The 14,458-nt window shown below is 38.5% G+C and overlaps 1 protein-coding gene across 4 annotated transcripts in view; it reads right to left on the bottom strand.

The window, feature by feature from the left end:
• Positions 1–14,458, bottom strand: part of LOC116275828 (protein unc-13 homolog C) — a 234,625-nt gene that overhangs the window by 119,117 nt on the left and 101,050 nt on the right. For 3 of the 4 annotated variants that reach the window (XM_031668662.1, XM_031668661.1, XM_031668664.1), the window contains one exon: positions 6,307–9,551. In XM_031668662.1, coding sequence (XP_031524522.1) covers positions 6,307–9,295 — 2,989 coding nt within the window. In that variant the 5' untranslated portion in view covers positions 9,296–9,551. Of the gene's footprint in view, positions 1–6,306; positions 9,552–11,675; positions 11,829–14,458 lie in introns of those variants that run through there. The other variant, XM_031668663.1, reaches the window with a different exon arrangement.

Raw genomic sequence — 14,458 nt, forward strand, 5'->3', positions numbered from 1 at the left:
GGCATAGGCATGGGTAAGCACTTCATTTCTAAAACACTAAAAGCAATGGCAACAAAAGCCAAAAGTGATAAATGGGATCTAATTAAACTAAAGAGCTTCTGCACAGCAAAAGAAACTACCATCAGAGTGAACACGCAACCTACAGAATGGGAGAAAATTTTTGCAACCTACTCATCTGACAGAGGGCTAATATCCAGAATCCACAAAGAACTCAAACAAATTTATAAGAAAAAAACAAACAACCCCATCAAAAAGTGGGCAAAGGATATGAACATACACTTCTCAAAAGAAGACATTCATACAGCCAACAGACACATGAAAAAATGCTCATCATCACTGGCCATCAGAGAAATGCAAATCAAAGCCACAATGAGATACCATCTCACACCAGTTAGAATGGCAATCATTAAAAAGTCAGGAAACAACAGGTGCTGGAGAGGATGTGGAGAAATAGGAACACTTTTACACTGTTGGTGGGACTGTAAACTAGTTCAACCATTGTGGAAGACAGTGTGGTGATTCTTCGAGGATCTAGAACTAGAAGTACCATATGACCCAGCCATCCCATTACTGGGTATATACCCAAAGGATTATAAATCATGCTGCTATAAAGACACATGCACACATATGTTTATTGTGGCACTATTCACAATAGCAAAGACTTGGAATCAACCCAAATGTCCATCAGTGACAGACTGGATTAAGAAAATGTGGCACATACACACCATGGAATACTATGCAGCCATAAAAAAGGATGAGTTCATGTCCTTTGTAGGGACATGGATGCAGCTGGAAACCATCATTCTCAGCAAACTATTATAAGAACAGAAAACCACACACCACATATTCTCACTCATAGCAGGGAATTGAACAATGAGGTCACTTGGACACAGGAAGGGGAACATCAACACTGGGGCCTATTGTGGGGAGAGGGGAGGGGGGAGACACAGCATTAGGAGATATACCTAATGTAAATGACGAGTTAATGGGTGCAGCAAACCAACATAGCCCATGTATACATATGTAACAAACTTGCATATTGTGCACGCGTACCCTAGAACTTACAGTATAATCATAAAAAAATTGTCAAATAAAAATGTTGTCAATTAAATAAACAAGAGAACCACTTTACATTATAGATAATTCTAGTGTATTAGAAGCAAAAAATACTAGACAAAAGGTTATTGTCATTCACTACCTTTTTATGCAACATTTTGCAGATAAGTTGCCTTCTACTATTACCAATATTGCTATCCTTGAAGGAAGATTTACCAAAAAAAAAAAAAAAAGCCTCAAAGTTACAAAAACAGATAAAATGTGGAATGATAGGAATTTATCTGTAGGCAAAATTATGCACTGAATGATTTCTACAGGAAAATCCCCTAGGATTTTTGATATACATGATTTCTAAAATTTTCAATTTATACATACCTTTTAAGGAATACATCTATTGCTCTTCTATTTTCATATGTAGATATTACTAAAGCATTTTCACAAAATGTAATAATCTACTTAACTCTGGAAGGTTGACAAAACATCTTTTGTTTTTAAGTTAAGAGAAATTGGCCGGGTGTGGCAGTTCACACTTGTAATCCCAACACTTCGGGAGGCCGAGGCAGGCGGATTATGAGGTCAGGAATTTGAGACCAGTCTGGCTAATATGGTGAAACTCCATCTCTAATAAAAAAATACACACAAAAAAAAATTAGCTGAGTGTGGTGGCAGGCACCTGTAGTCCCAGCTACTAGGGAGGCTGAGGCAGGAGAATTGCTTGAACTCAGGAGGCGGAGGTTGCAGTGAGCCAAGATCATGCCACTGCACTCTTGTCTGGGCAACAGAGTGAGAATTTGTCTCAAAAAATCAAAAGAAAGAAAAATCATTAATATTTTTCCTTAGACTGATTTTATCTCTTTCAAGTTAAAAAAGGGGGAAATTAAGAATGCCATGTGGGCAGGTATATTTGCTACATAGCTTTTAGAAGTGCTCTTCAAATGTGCTCTGTTGATCACATTCCTCAGAACCATCAAGGGAGCATGTGAATAGCCAGACTCCATCCTCCTGACCTGGACTGTCCACAGGTGAGCTATTTTACTTTTCACTTTAGATTTTGTTTTATTATGTTTTTAATTGTGTGTGTGACTGTTGCTGTTGTTTTATTAAAGGGCATATATTACATCAGTAACTCATGTAATTTTAAATGCATATGCCTGGCGCCATTGTAGGACCACCAAGTCACAATGATCTCTGAAAATATGCTAATAATTGGTCGTTTTAAAACAACATCCCAGGAACAACTACTACAAAGGCTTTCCAGATGATTCTAACAACCAGCCAGATTAGGAACCACTAGTCTAACAAAGTATATACCTTAGAAAATTTTAATACCTTCAATTTTATATCCTTACTTGGAAGTCAAAATATTCGGACAGTTTTATAACCATTCAGAAAACAAAATATATACCATGATGTAAAAACTAGGAAGTATGCTAATTTCCAATATCTCAGTCTTTTTCAGAACAAGATTTTTGTTCTTCTGCTAGGAAAATTATTAATACTTCCAACTGACTTTAGGTTCTAATTTCATGTAAAGTGTATCAGACTGCAAATACAACATCCTTCAAGCAGCTGTTTTAGTACAGTACTTATTGCACTCTACAGATCTTGATTTATAAAATGAACCAATGATTTTAGAAAGACTGATAATGAACTATTTCACATCATAACCTGGGAGTCGCAGAAACTTAGTGCCTTTCATATTTGTACTGGTTTCTCATGAATATGTCTGAGTTGAACTAAACCTAGTGGCTGATTCTGCTCTTCATCTTTTATCAGTTTTTCCTGATAAAAGCTTGTTTTTCCTGATAAAAAAAACTTGAATAAAAACAACCTTTGAAGTGAATAAACATATTGCTGCTCTAAATAGCCAGAGTAACAATCCATGTAATTCTCGATCCACCACTTACTAGCGGAATGAGATTAAGCTAGGTAAGTTTTCAGTATCTGCTTCCTCACCTGTAAAATGGGATAATAATAATAAAATTAAATTCATAGAGGTGTTATAAGAAGTAAAAGAATGAAAAACAGGTAAACAGCCTGGAAAGTGCATAATATATAGTAATTCTGAGCAATAAGCTTTTATGTCTATTCTTCTGAGCTCTCAGGAGATAAAGTCATAGTCTTAGCAATTAAAAGTCACAGTTTGAATGTGGATTTGACTTTAAAGTTTGTGTTTTTTTTAGTTAGTATCCCACCTCTCTTGATTCAGGCATTTATCCAACACCTTTTAACTCAATGCCATATGGGTATAAAACACTAGTCTAGGCACAGTACAAGTTAAAGGATAAAAAAAAGACACCTTGCCTGTAGATTATTCTGGAAAAGAAAATGAGAAATGCACATAAATATGAGAGTCAGTGTGAGAAGAGGCAAGTACATGGGAATTTTGAGGAGACAATAAATAGTTAATTCCAGTTGACAGAAGGTGGTACAAGGCTGACGGTGGGGGATCAGAAAGTCACCATCATGGTGTAGGAATCAAGACAGCTCCACAAATGGTGCCAACTCAGCAAGGGCCAGCAACACTGGAAGAATTTGACCTCATGGGGAAGCTTCTGGCTACACACACTCTAAGGTCTCTTCCTACTGCAATGCTGTTCAAGGTGAAGGTTCTCTGAAACATTATCACCAAATATCCACATCTATAAACGTCCGAGTTTTCTGATCCTCTGGATCCTGAAGACAACAGTTGAAATAAATAATTCAAATGTGTGAGCTTATAATTCCATAAAGCTGTGTCAGGGAGACGGCATCCCACAGTTTGACAGCAAGAGCTCTGCACTCCAATCTGGCTAAGGTTACTTATGGAGAAAAGATAGCACTGCTACCTAATGATAACTATGTAGCCATGGAGAGAAAAAATATGTTGGCATCTGCCCAAATCCCAGTAAGCAGATGGCCATGGGCACAGAAACCATCATGACAACTGGCACCTCTTTGGGATGCTCTGAGCAGGAAAGGGGCCCGGAAAATGTCCTTCTTTGGCTGTCCTTCCTTCAGAGGCATATGGGTGGCACAGGATGGGGAAAATTGCCTGACTGCTGCCAAGGGGAGCAGAGATAGCCTTTAAAATCTAGGCTACCGCAGCTTCCTAGGTAGTCAATCTGGTACCTTTCAGCAACCAGAGACCATCTTAAAAATGTGTGTGCTGATTTCCTCTAGGACAATTGATATCCAACAGATTCCATTCACAGTTGGCTCACAGGATAATAAGAAGCTAAGCTCCAAGAGGATGGAAGGGTGTGAGTCCTCTATAGCCAGGCCTCATATGTCAGGTGAATGGTACAGGATTGTTTTATCTGTGTTTTTATTCTTAACCAGGTGGTTATAGATAACCAAGAGCACGTGTGTATTCCAAAGTTAAGTACCACTGGATGACTAGGTTTTTTAGCTGGTTGAAGGGTCACCATCGGTAACAATCTGCTTTGCAGAGGGTTGCTCATTTGGAATTTTTAAAAGTTGAAGAAGATCCATTTTTCTGAAATGTATCATCTTGTCCTATTTATGATATTGCCTAACATTTCAAGCAACTACATTAACCAATTGGCATTAAAACATTTCTCTATTATGTCACAACAGATATACACAACCCCCCACCCCCGCCCCACACACATACATGCTCATGCACTTCTTAGTCTTCATTTGCCTTTGAGTAAACTTCTTTGACTCAACAGCAAATAAAATACAATGTCAAACTGCTAGACTGTATCCCAAGAAATAGCAAATGAATTTCAGTAACAAGGACATCTGACTCTCAAAAATCACTCTAATATAAGATAGATATTATTACCATATGAATTGCATTTGCATAACATTTGACTACTGTTCACTCTTAAATCAGTTTTAAATATAGTGGAGAACTACCCATCCCTGCAAAAAAAAAAAAAAAAAAACCACAAAATGTCACAACAGCCAGTGCATGCAAGATCCCTTTGACTTATATCATTCCTAAATAAATTACATAAACTGTGTTGTTTTATAAGGACAGATTTTTAGAGTAGCAAACCCTAGTTATTTCAGTTGTCTTAGAAATTCAAATAGTTTAGCAGTAAAGATTTCTGATTATTCAATAGTCTACTCACATCAACCAGAAAATGGCTAGTTTAGAGGAGTTTGATCACATCTTTGGTCAAGACAGAGAAGCCATAACCAGCTGCTACTGGCTGCAGATATTATTATGTTATTTGATAATAGCAAGTAACATTTGGTCATATATACCTTTATGAAGTATTATGTAGAGTAATAGCTTAGTTAATGATGACAATACCATGATCAGGGAACATAATAATAATATGCAAATCACTTAAATTGAGCTTGTGAAAGACTATCCCGAAAATATAAGTAGTTAGCATGCAACTAAAATAAATGGTAAGGGATTGGAATAAGTGCGGAGGAAGTTGGGTTGAGAAATAAAAAGTAAACACACACTTACATTTACATATAACTACCACTTTCCACAATTCCACCTGGATTCCAAACTACGTAATCCAAAGTTGTTCCCACAAGAAAGCAATTAAACTTGTTAATTAAGGTACTATTCTCATTTCCGTGGTGGAGAAGGGACTTTATTCTTAAGGAGGTAACTATTCAACTCTATGCCCTTACTGATCTCTTCTCAAAGAATAGCTTGTGACCACTCAGGCATGACCTAGGGCCTTGGTTCTAATGCTCTCCCTGACTGTGCCAGTAGGTTGTAAGGAAGTCCGTGGTCTTCCATGGGACTGACCTATGGTAGCCTGTGCAGACACAACTTTTCCTATGGGCAACCCCTAAATTGTTGAATGGATAGGAAAGTGAGTGATTATGTCTCAGAGTCGATCTTTTCATATTTTTTAAGATTAACTACAACTTTCTCTCCATCCCTGTAAACTTAATGGAACCAAGAAATAGACGCCAAGCTGTTGGCTTAACCTTTGATTTCACTCACCTTTTCTTCGACAACCGATGCCACAAAGTTAGTTGATGTAAAATGGGGTTTGTGCCTAAATTGAGCAGAGAAATCTGATCCACAATGTGTTGGGTTAAGTTTGGGCTCATTCCAATACGACCCATTTAACATATTCTTTGATTTTAAATCAAGCCCAACTTCTCAGGAGAGCTGTCTGAGTAAAATAAAATGCTCCTCAGAGGAAGCATGAAAAGTCATTGCAAGTAAACTCTCACCCAAGTAAACACAGAACATGCTCTAAAGAAATGCTACCTGATGTTAAAACACAATTAGTTTACAATGTAGCATTTAAACATGAATACCTCCAGCCAAGATCCTCTCTTCCAACTCCGCCATTTGTTTTTTATAGGCCCTTAAAGCTGCTTCTTTGAAAGAAGGACGAATTCTCTTTGGCTTTGTGATCTCCACTGGCTGTTCAGGAATGTTTTGGTTTTCATCTTCTCTTATTTCCATCTCAGCTGATGTTTCATTTAAGGGTTCTAATCCCTCTTCACTAACCATATTATCTGCCGGACCATCATAACCCTCATCTTGTGGAGTTTCATAAGGTGTTTCATATAAAAGGTGATCATATTCTTGCATTTGTTCATCTGTTTCAGTAATACTAGTCCTGTTTTCTAGTTTAGCAAGGACTTGTTCCATCACTTCAACATAATCTGTTTCATTATCAGCCACTGGTTCAGTATAATCCTCCTCATCCTCTGCTTTATAGTAATAGGGCTCCGTGTAGACATCAGAGTCAAGTGTGGTACTTGACTCATTTGCAGTTGATTGAGATAATGTCCGAAATCTCCCCATTAATGAAGAGCCACTGTCCTCATACCCACTCAGACTCTGTGTGCTTTTGTTCCATACTACTTCCAAGGCTGATTTAGCCCTCTGCAGTGTAGATCCAAATTTTGGAAAGCTGAAAGTCTTATCAGAAAGGTCAATGCTTAATCGACTATGCCATGATTTGGGTGGGGCATCCTCTGAATCATCACTTTGCAATTCACTTTGACTTCCATACATCATGGACAACTGGTTTTGATTTTGGTAAAGCTCATTAGAATTAGCTCCCTGATAAGAATCATATTGGCCAACCCATTGGCCTTGTGGTTCATTATCCAAGCCAGGGCATGGAGAAGAGTTGTCATCTTGAGTTAAGTCATAGCTCTCTGAGTCATCTTGAAGATCACTGTGGCACTTTCCCAAGTATTCTAGGTCTTTATTGTAAACACCCAGCTGTTGCTCAGAAAGACTATTTGTTTCATAATCAAAACCTTCCTGGGTGGATGAATCCAAGCCTAAATCAGCTCCTTGCTCTACTTGATTCCATTCCTTCCATGGAGAAAGATCCTCATGTAAAGAGAGCTGAGAATCACTGTAATGACTCCGGTCTCCAGATGCACACACCATGCCATTACTCATTCCACTATCCACAGTTTCTGTGTTTTCAATTTCAGTCTGCCCTTGGATACCCTGAACACTTCCATTCAAATGCTGGTCCTTGGGACTGTCATACAGGGTCGCTGTTCCTTCCTGTTTCCTTTGCCATAGCTCCCGGTCTGAAGATGACAGGAGAGAGCTTCCATTAGTTCTAGTGAAAAACTGATTTTCTGAAAAATCCTCTGAGTAAGACTGACACAATTTGGAAAAATCTGATTCAGAACGACTAAGTTTAGCAGTGAAAAAATCACTCTGTGAGTGCCAGAGAGGTGTTGCATCTGCATAATGGGTTGTGGTTTGCTTTTCCAAGATATCTGATTCTGGCAACTGTGAGGAGATTTTATCATAATCTGATTTATTTGAAATTCTGCTGCTATTAGCAGTTTTATTCTTGGATCTAGCACTGTGTGATTTTGAGCTTGGCTTGGAAGTACTTCCCTTTGTTGGAAGCTCTGACTTGGAAAGCACAGCGTAACTGTTTCTATTGAGGTCAGATTCAAGATCTTCATCACTGTCATCAGGTGACTGCCAATTGTTCTTGATTTTTGGCTCTGGAGTAGACAACTTCATATCCATACTCTCATATGTCTGGGAGGATGGTATCCCTTTCTCTTTTCTTTCTCTGATGTCATGAGTTAGAATATCTGTTGAAATTCCAATGCCTGTTCCTTTGAGTTTATATGATTTTTTTAAGACAGAATCCCTTTGCTGAGGGGTTTCAAAGTACACAAGTATGGGTCGAGGCTTTGCATTTGGACAGTCCCTCTGGTGTCCTATCCTCTGAGCAAATTCAATTTTAATAGCATTTGGTGCATCTGAAAAACCCATTTTATCTATTAGAATTTGGTACACCACACTTTCAACATATTCAAATCTGTCTTCAGGCACATTTAAAAATCTCAGGCTTGCCTTGCTACCCATATGACCTAAGTGCTTAATATAATCATGGATGTCTCTAGTTTCCCTCCGGGACTGGACAAACCCTGTACGTAGCTGCTCAATTTCACTTTGTACAACCTCCACACTGCTAGAGATCTCATCGATGGAGTGCTTGAGAGCATTGACATGCCCTCGTAGTTCAGAAAGTTCTGTTTCAATCTGACTTATTCCCTGAAGTTCCTTAAAGATCATTTCCATGACATCATGTGTCTGGCTAATGCAGCCAGAGGAACTGAACCCTGGTTCCAGGGCATTTGTCTTTGGGTTTCGGATAGTTCTGTCCAAAGACTTGCTTCTTATTCCCCAGGATTTTTTCATGGTGCTTAACTCGGAGTCTGAGGAGACACACTCTTGACTCTTTTTCCATTTTCTCAGTTTTCGTAAAGCCCCCAGTTTTAAGCTATGTAGAGTACGCTCCCCGTCAGAGCTGCCCTCAGAGGGTGCAAGGCTGCTCGAACTCTTTCTGTTGCGTCTAACTGGCATTGTGTGTGTTGATTGTGCCTGGTTTTCTGTGCTACTCCTTAGTTCATTTAATGATTCTGAGTAGGAACTCTCAATTGAAGACAGCTCTTGAAGCAGATCCTCATGGTCACTGTTGGTTACTTTAGTATTCTTTTGTAGGCCATTGGCAATAGCTACTCGGTAACTGAATGTTGGCGAGAGGGAAAACTCTTTACTAGCCTCGTCTTCCTTGGTGGATAAGTTGTGAGTAGATGAACACTTTGCAATCTTCTTTACAGTGCTTTTAAAGGTATAAGAAAATTTGGGGGATTTGGTCTGGCCAGCAGTAGGAAAGTCTTGATCCTTTCTCTGCTGACGATACTCTTTTTTTTTGTTTGTATTTCCCAATTTCTTTGTAAACATTCCTTTGCAAAGCTTATGAATGTAAGGTAAAATCAAGCTCTTGAAAAAATTAGCCACCATGGAGAGCAATTAGTGCAAGCTTTTCTGCCTCAGAAAAGTAAACAAGTATCAGGATGAAAATCTGAAAATCCAAGGCAAGCATCACTGTTCAGATGTTCTGTGAATCACTGGAAAGAGCAGGAAGGGCAGGCGTGGCTCTGCCACATTGTCGCTGTCCTGTGCAAACCGGAAGCAAAGCTCCATCTATGAAAGACATTCTTTCCTGGAGGAGGGGTTTCATGAATCTCTGTCATTTCCACACAACTCCATGTAGTGTCTACAAAGAAATGAATGTTAAATATCAGAATTCAATTCTAGATTTATTCCATTTCCAACATGTTTCAAAAGTATTCGTAATACACAACGTGTGAAAAATTTCAGAGGAGGTGGGAGCATACATGAATTTCAATGTAAATTTACTTTTAAAATAATTACTTAAAGCAAATCACTACCAATAACTATGTTTATAATGTTTTTTGATAAATCATTCATGGGTGGGCACAACTGAAATAGTAATAAAAGGTAATAATGATTATTTAGAAAACATTGAGTAATATGACAGGCAACTTATACAGCCATATTAACTTCATAAAGTCATTTCTACTTTACTTTCTTTTTTTTTTTTTTTTTTTTTGAGACGGAGTCTTGCTCTGTTGCCCAGGCTGGAGTGTAGTGGCCAGATCTCGGCTCACTGCAAGCCCCGCCTCCCGGGTTCACGCCATTCTCCTGCCTCAGCCTCCCGAGTAGCTGGGACTACAGGCGCCCGCCACCTCGCCCGGCTAGTTTTTTGTAGTTTTTTTTTTAGTAGAGATGGGGTTTCACCGGGTTAGCCAGGATGGTCTTGATCTCCTGACCTCGTGATCCGCCCGTCTCGGCCTCCCAAAGTGCTGGGATTACAGGCTTGAGCCACCGCGCCCGGCCCAAGAATTTAAATCTAAATATATTTCCTTCACTTCCCAGGTATTCAAAATTCACAAATTAATATTATCTCTATATATAAAACCTGTTTTTATTCATTCAAATAATCTTTTTCCGACCACACAAATAAGTAATCTCTATGATGACTAGTTTCTTGAATTATGTGAAGAAAAAGAAAATAAAGTTAACATTTTAATTTTGCTGGTTTGCCAGCACAGGGCCTTATATGTAGTAGGAATTCAAAGTTTCATTGAATTGAACTTACTATTTTATCAGTGAAATGTAACCCAGAGTAACAGTAACAGTCAAAAGGCTTTGTTGGTATTCCAGTATGTGTTTGGGTAGATAATCTATTTAATTCATTAAAGAACACATCATAAACTACAGATTGTCTCAGAAATCTGCTCTTTTATCAGCTCTCTCCACTTGGAAATCTGCCAGTTTCACTTCAATCAGGCTCTGCAGGGGATTTGGGAATACATGCTCTGGCCAGGAGCCCAGCTTCACAAGAGAGAGGGCAGCATAAGTGAGAAGAGGAGGAGAAAAGATGGAGTGAAAGAGATGAACTCTAAAGAAGCCCAAGTCTTTCTAGATTTCAAATACTATCAGAGTATCACTCTTCTGCTCTGAAACAATTTGGTGTTCATTCACAAACACAAACCAGGACCTATTTTCTACTAATAAAAACGTCAAGAAATTTACTTTTGAGTTAAATTTAAAAAGCATTTTTTTACTCCTATGGGACATCTCCTTGTGAAGAAAGGGCTTTGGAAAGTTAAGCTGCAGTAGGGTAGATAAATTATTTTTAAACCAATTTTGGTCAAATAAAATTTTCTACCAATCACTCAATCCAAAATCCTTGGTCTTCCAAACTTAGACACAAATGCTTCCTTTTGTTTAAATCAAAGTAGCAATTCTGTTAACGCCTTTGATGTTTTCAAATCTAAATTTCCTGACTGGCATTACTGGTTCAAAGCTACTGTTCTAGGCAATAATTGTTAGAAAACGTTTGAGCGGGAAAGTTCAATGGGAAATGAAACCCACCAAATGCAAACTCAGGAACAGGTGTCCACCGTTGCACCCACGAACTCACTTGCTCGTGTTCCAACCACAGAGAACAACCTGTTATTCACTAAGGGCTCCATACTCTTTCATGCCTCAGTAACTTTTACATCCTCTCTAGCCAGAATATCATACATAATCCAGCCCTCACTATCTGTAAAAATTATGTTTAAACTCCAAAACCATTTCAGCAACCACACCAACGGAGCTCATCTCTCTCCTAGCCACTCTTTATTGAAGAATTGGCACACATTTCAGCCACTTAGTATCTCCACCTAGTTGCCCAAAATTAAACTCCATCCAGAACCTAGCAATTTTCCTGAATTACTAATCTCAATAATGTCATCATAAATATCCACTTGCCCACAGCATATACCCAGGATTCATTCTAGACCATGTGTCATCCATCCCATGTACATACCTGAGGTGACATAGTCTTGCCTTTGTTCTGAACTCTGTCATTTCTCATCTGGACCATGACAGTTGTATCCTACGTGGTCCTCCTAATGATAATTTGACTCTTTTTTTCAAATCCTAAATTTCTAAAATTAATACAATTGAAAATATATAAGTCTTCCTTCTTGAAACACTATTTTAGCAGTCTTATTTTCCGTCACTCCCATAAGCACATCTGTCTCAGTCATGGTGAAGTAATAGCAGTTCCCTGATTACCATATTTTTACCCCACTAAAGGGCCTTTTTCCATGCTATTCCTTCTTCCTCCAATTATTTTCCCCTTCCCTTCTCTATTCATATGTCTCTTTCATAAATATCTATAGAATACCTATACATTTGACACCCAGCCAAGGATCAACATCAGCTCATTAGACCTCCTCAGAGTACAGCATTTCCTCCTCTGTGCTCCTGCAATGTACTCTCAAAATACCATAATTATGTATGTGAAATATTTTATCTGTATGTTTGCCTCTCCTATCTGACTGTAAACTCTTGAAGAGCAGGAGCTGTGTTCTAATTAACTTTAAATTTTTGTATTCCTTGATATATAAGAGACTCATACTGTTTTTCAGATAGGTGATTATATAAATGAATGAAAGTAGGAAACCCATGAACTAATACATAAACAATATAGGTTCCAATAAGCCTAAAGTGGCTGCACTGGGCCTTACACAATCCAGAGAAGGAGAAGCGGTGTGAGCAGAAGAGAAGCATCTGAGACATTCATGTCATGTGCAAAGATGGAGAAGCATCCACGTTACCCAGAGAGGGATGCCTCTGATGGGGAGCAGAAGACTGACAAAATAGAATCAGAAGGTAGACAGTTTTGAAATTTAAGAAGTCCCATTTGAGGAGGAGGAGGCACTAATGGTTATTGGCTTTCAGCACAGTCCCTTGATCCAGATTACCTGCATTGGAATCCCAACTCTGTGATACACTAGCTGTGTGGTCATAAGAAAGTTACTTCCTTGGGCGGCTGAGGCAGGCGAATCACGAGGTCAGGAATTCGATACCACCCTGGCCAAGATGGTGAAACCCCATCTGTACTAAAAATACAAAAATTAACTGGGTGTGGTGGTGCGTGCCTGTAGCCCCAGCTACTCAGGAGGCTGAGGCAGGAGAATCACTTGAACTCTATCTCTACCAAAGATACAAAAATTAGCCAGGCATGGTGGTACATGCCTGTAGTCTCTGCTGTTCAGGAGACTGAGGCAGGAGAATCACTTGAACCCGGGGGCCAGAGGTTGCAGTGAGCTGAAATCACGCCACTGCACTCCAGCCTGGTGACAGAGTGAGACTCCGTCTCAAAAAAAAAAAAAAAAAAAAAAAAAAAAAAAAAAGAAAGAAAGAAAAAAAGAATAAAAGAAGAAGAAGAAAGTTACTTCCCTACTGCTTTTACTGCTTTATCTCGTACGTTAATTATATTGGGACAGAAATAGCATCTCCTCATAGGATAGTTGTAAGGTTTAAATAAGTTAATACATGTAAATTTTTGGAGCAATGTCTAGAAGATAGCAAAGCCCAGTACATGTTAGTTATTACTAGTACTGAGAAGAGTAGTGAAAAGCTTCAAGTAGCAATCACAGAAGACTAATCAGGTGGTACCTGATGTGAAAATTATGATATAGTGGGGGGCAACCTAAGAATTCTGCTAGGTTGGAGAATGAAAGAGGAAGAACAAAGACATTCTAAAGAAGCAGTCAGAAGTGAAAGAGAAGATACTTTTATCTCTATGGTTCAGCAACAATTTCCTAATGTTGAAATCTCACCTTCCTAGTTACTGAGCTCCTACTGTATGCGTGTGTGATACAATCCCATCATAAAACCATAGATGTCTTAGGGAAAGATTCGGTGAGTTCAAAATACCAGCTGTGGCACTTCCTTCAGACAAGTGACTGAGATAGGAAAGGAAGATGACATTTAATGGTCACCTGTTATGTTTCAGAAACTTAAATTATCTCTGTAATCCTCACAGAAACTCTTTAAAGAAGGCATCATTATGCCTATTATATGAGGATATAACAGATTCAAAGAGATAAAGAGATACAGCCAAAAACAGCACCGATAAAGTAAGAAGGTAGTTTGGTCCTAGTTCTGGAGTCTATGAAACAATCATTTGTATGTAAAGTGAATGTAACCAGTGGTAACTGACACAAGCCCTTATACCCATCCCATACAAACCCACATACCTACTCCTCTCTCTGAAGTTCTTTGTTTTAAAGGAAAATGGCTCAAATCAGGAAAAACTCAAGGTGGATGAGAGGTAGCTGGAGGGTGAACGCTAAGATAACATCATCTCATCTTAACTACTTGAATTCCAAAGCTCCAACTTACTCTCCAGATATTTTAACTGTAGTTACATAACCATATATTATCTTCGGTAATGAACTTTAGGGATAAGATCTAAGACTTTGGAAAGAAAACCTTTGAGAGAGATTAAAACAATAGACTATGTTGTTATGGGAAGCCTTCGTAATAACATTCAATCATTATTTACTATGTACCAAGCACTGTGTATGCAATTTTCTAAAGTTTATCTCATTTCGTTCTCACAATAATTGTATAAAATAAGTATTTTCATTTTCCAGATAAAGTGACTCAAGGTTTAGAGTTTCTGAAAACTTGCTTAAGGTCATGCAATTAACATGAAACACAGTCTTGACTCCAAGCCCCAAATTTGAACAGGAAGTGTGTAAACTCTGAAATTAATATTAGTGTTTAATGGGAAATATGGTTTGCAGATATGTT

Source organism: Papio anubis, chromosome 7 (genome assembly GCF_008728515.1).
Source record: "Papio anubis isolate 15944 chromosome 7, Panubis1.0, whole genome shotgun sequence".
Taxonomy (NCBI): domain Eukaryota; kingdom Metazoa; phylum Chordata; class Mammalia; order Primates; family Cercopithecidae; genus Papio; species Papio anubis.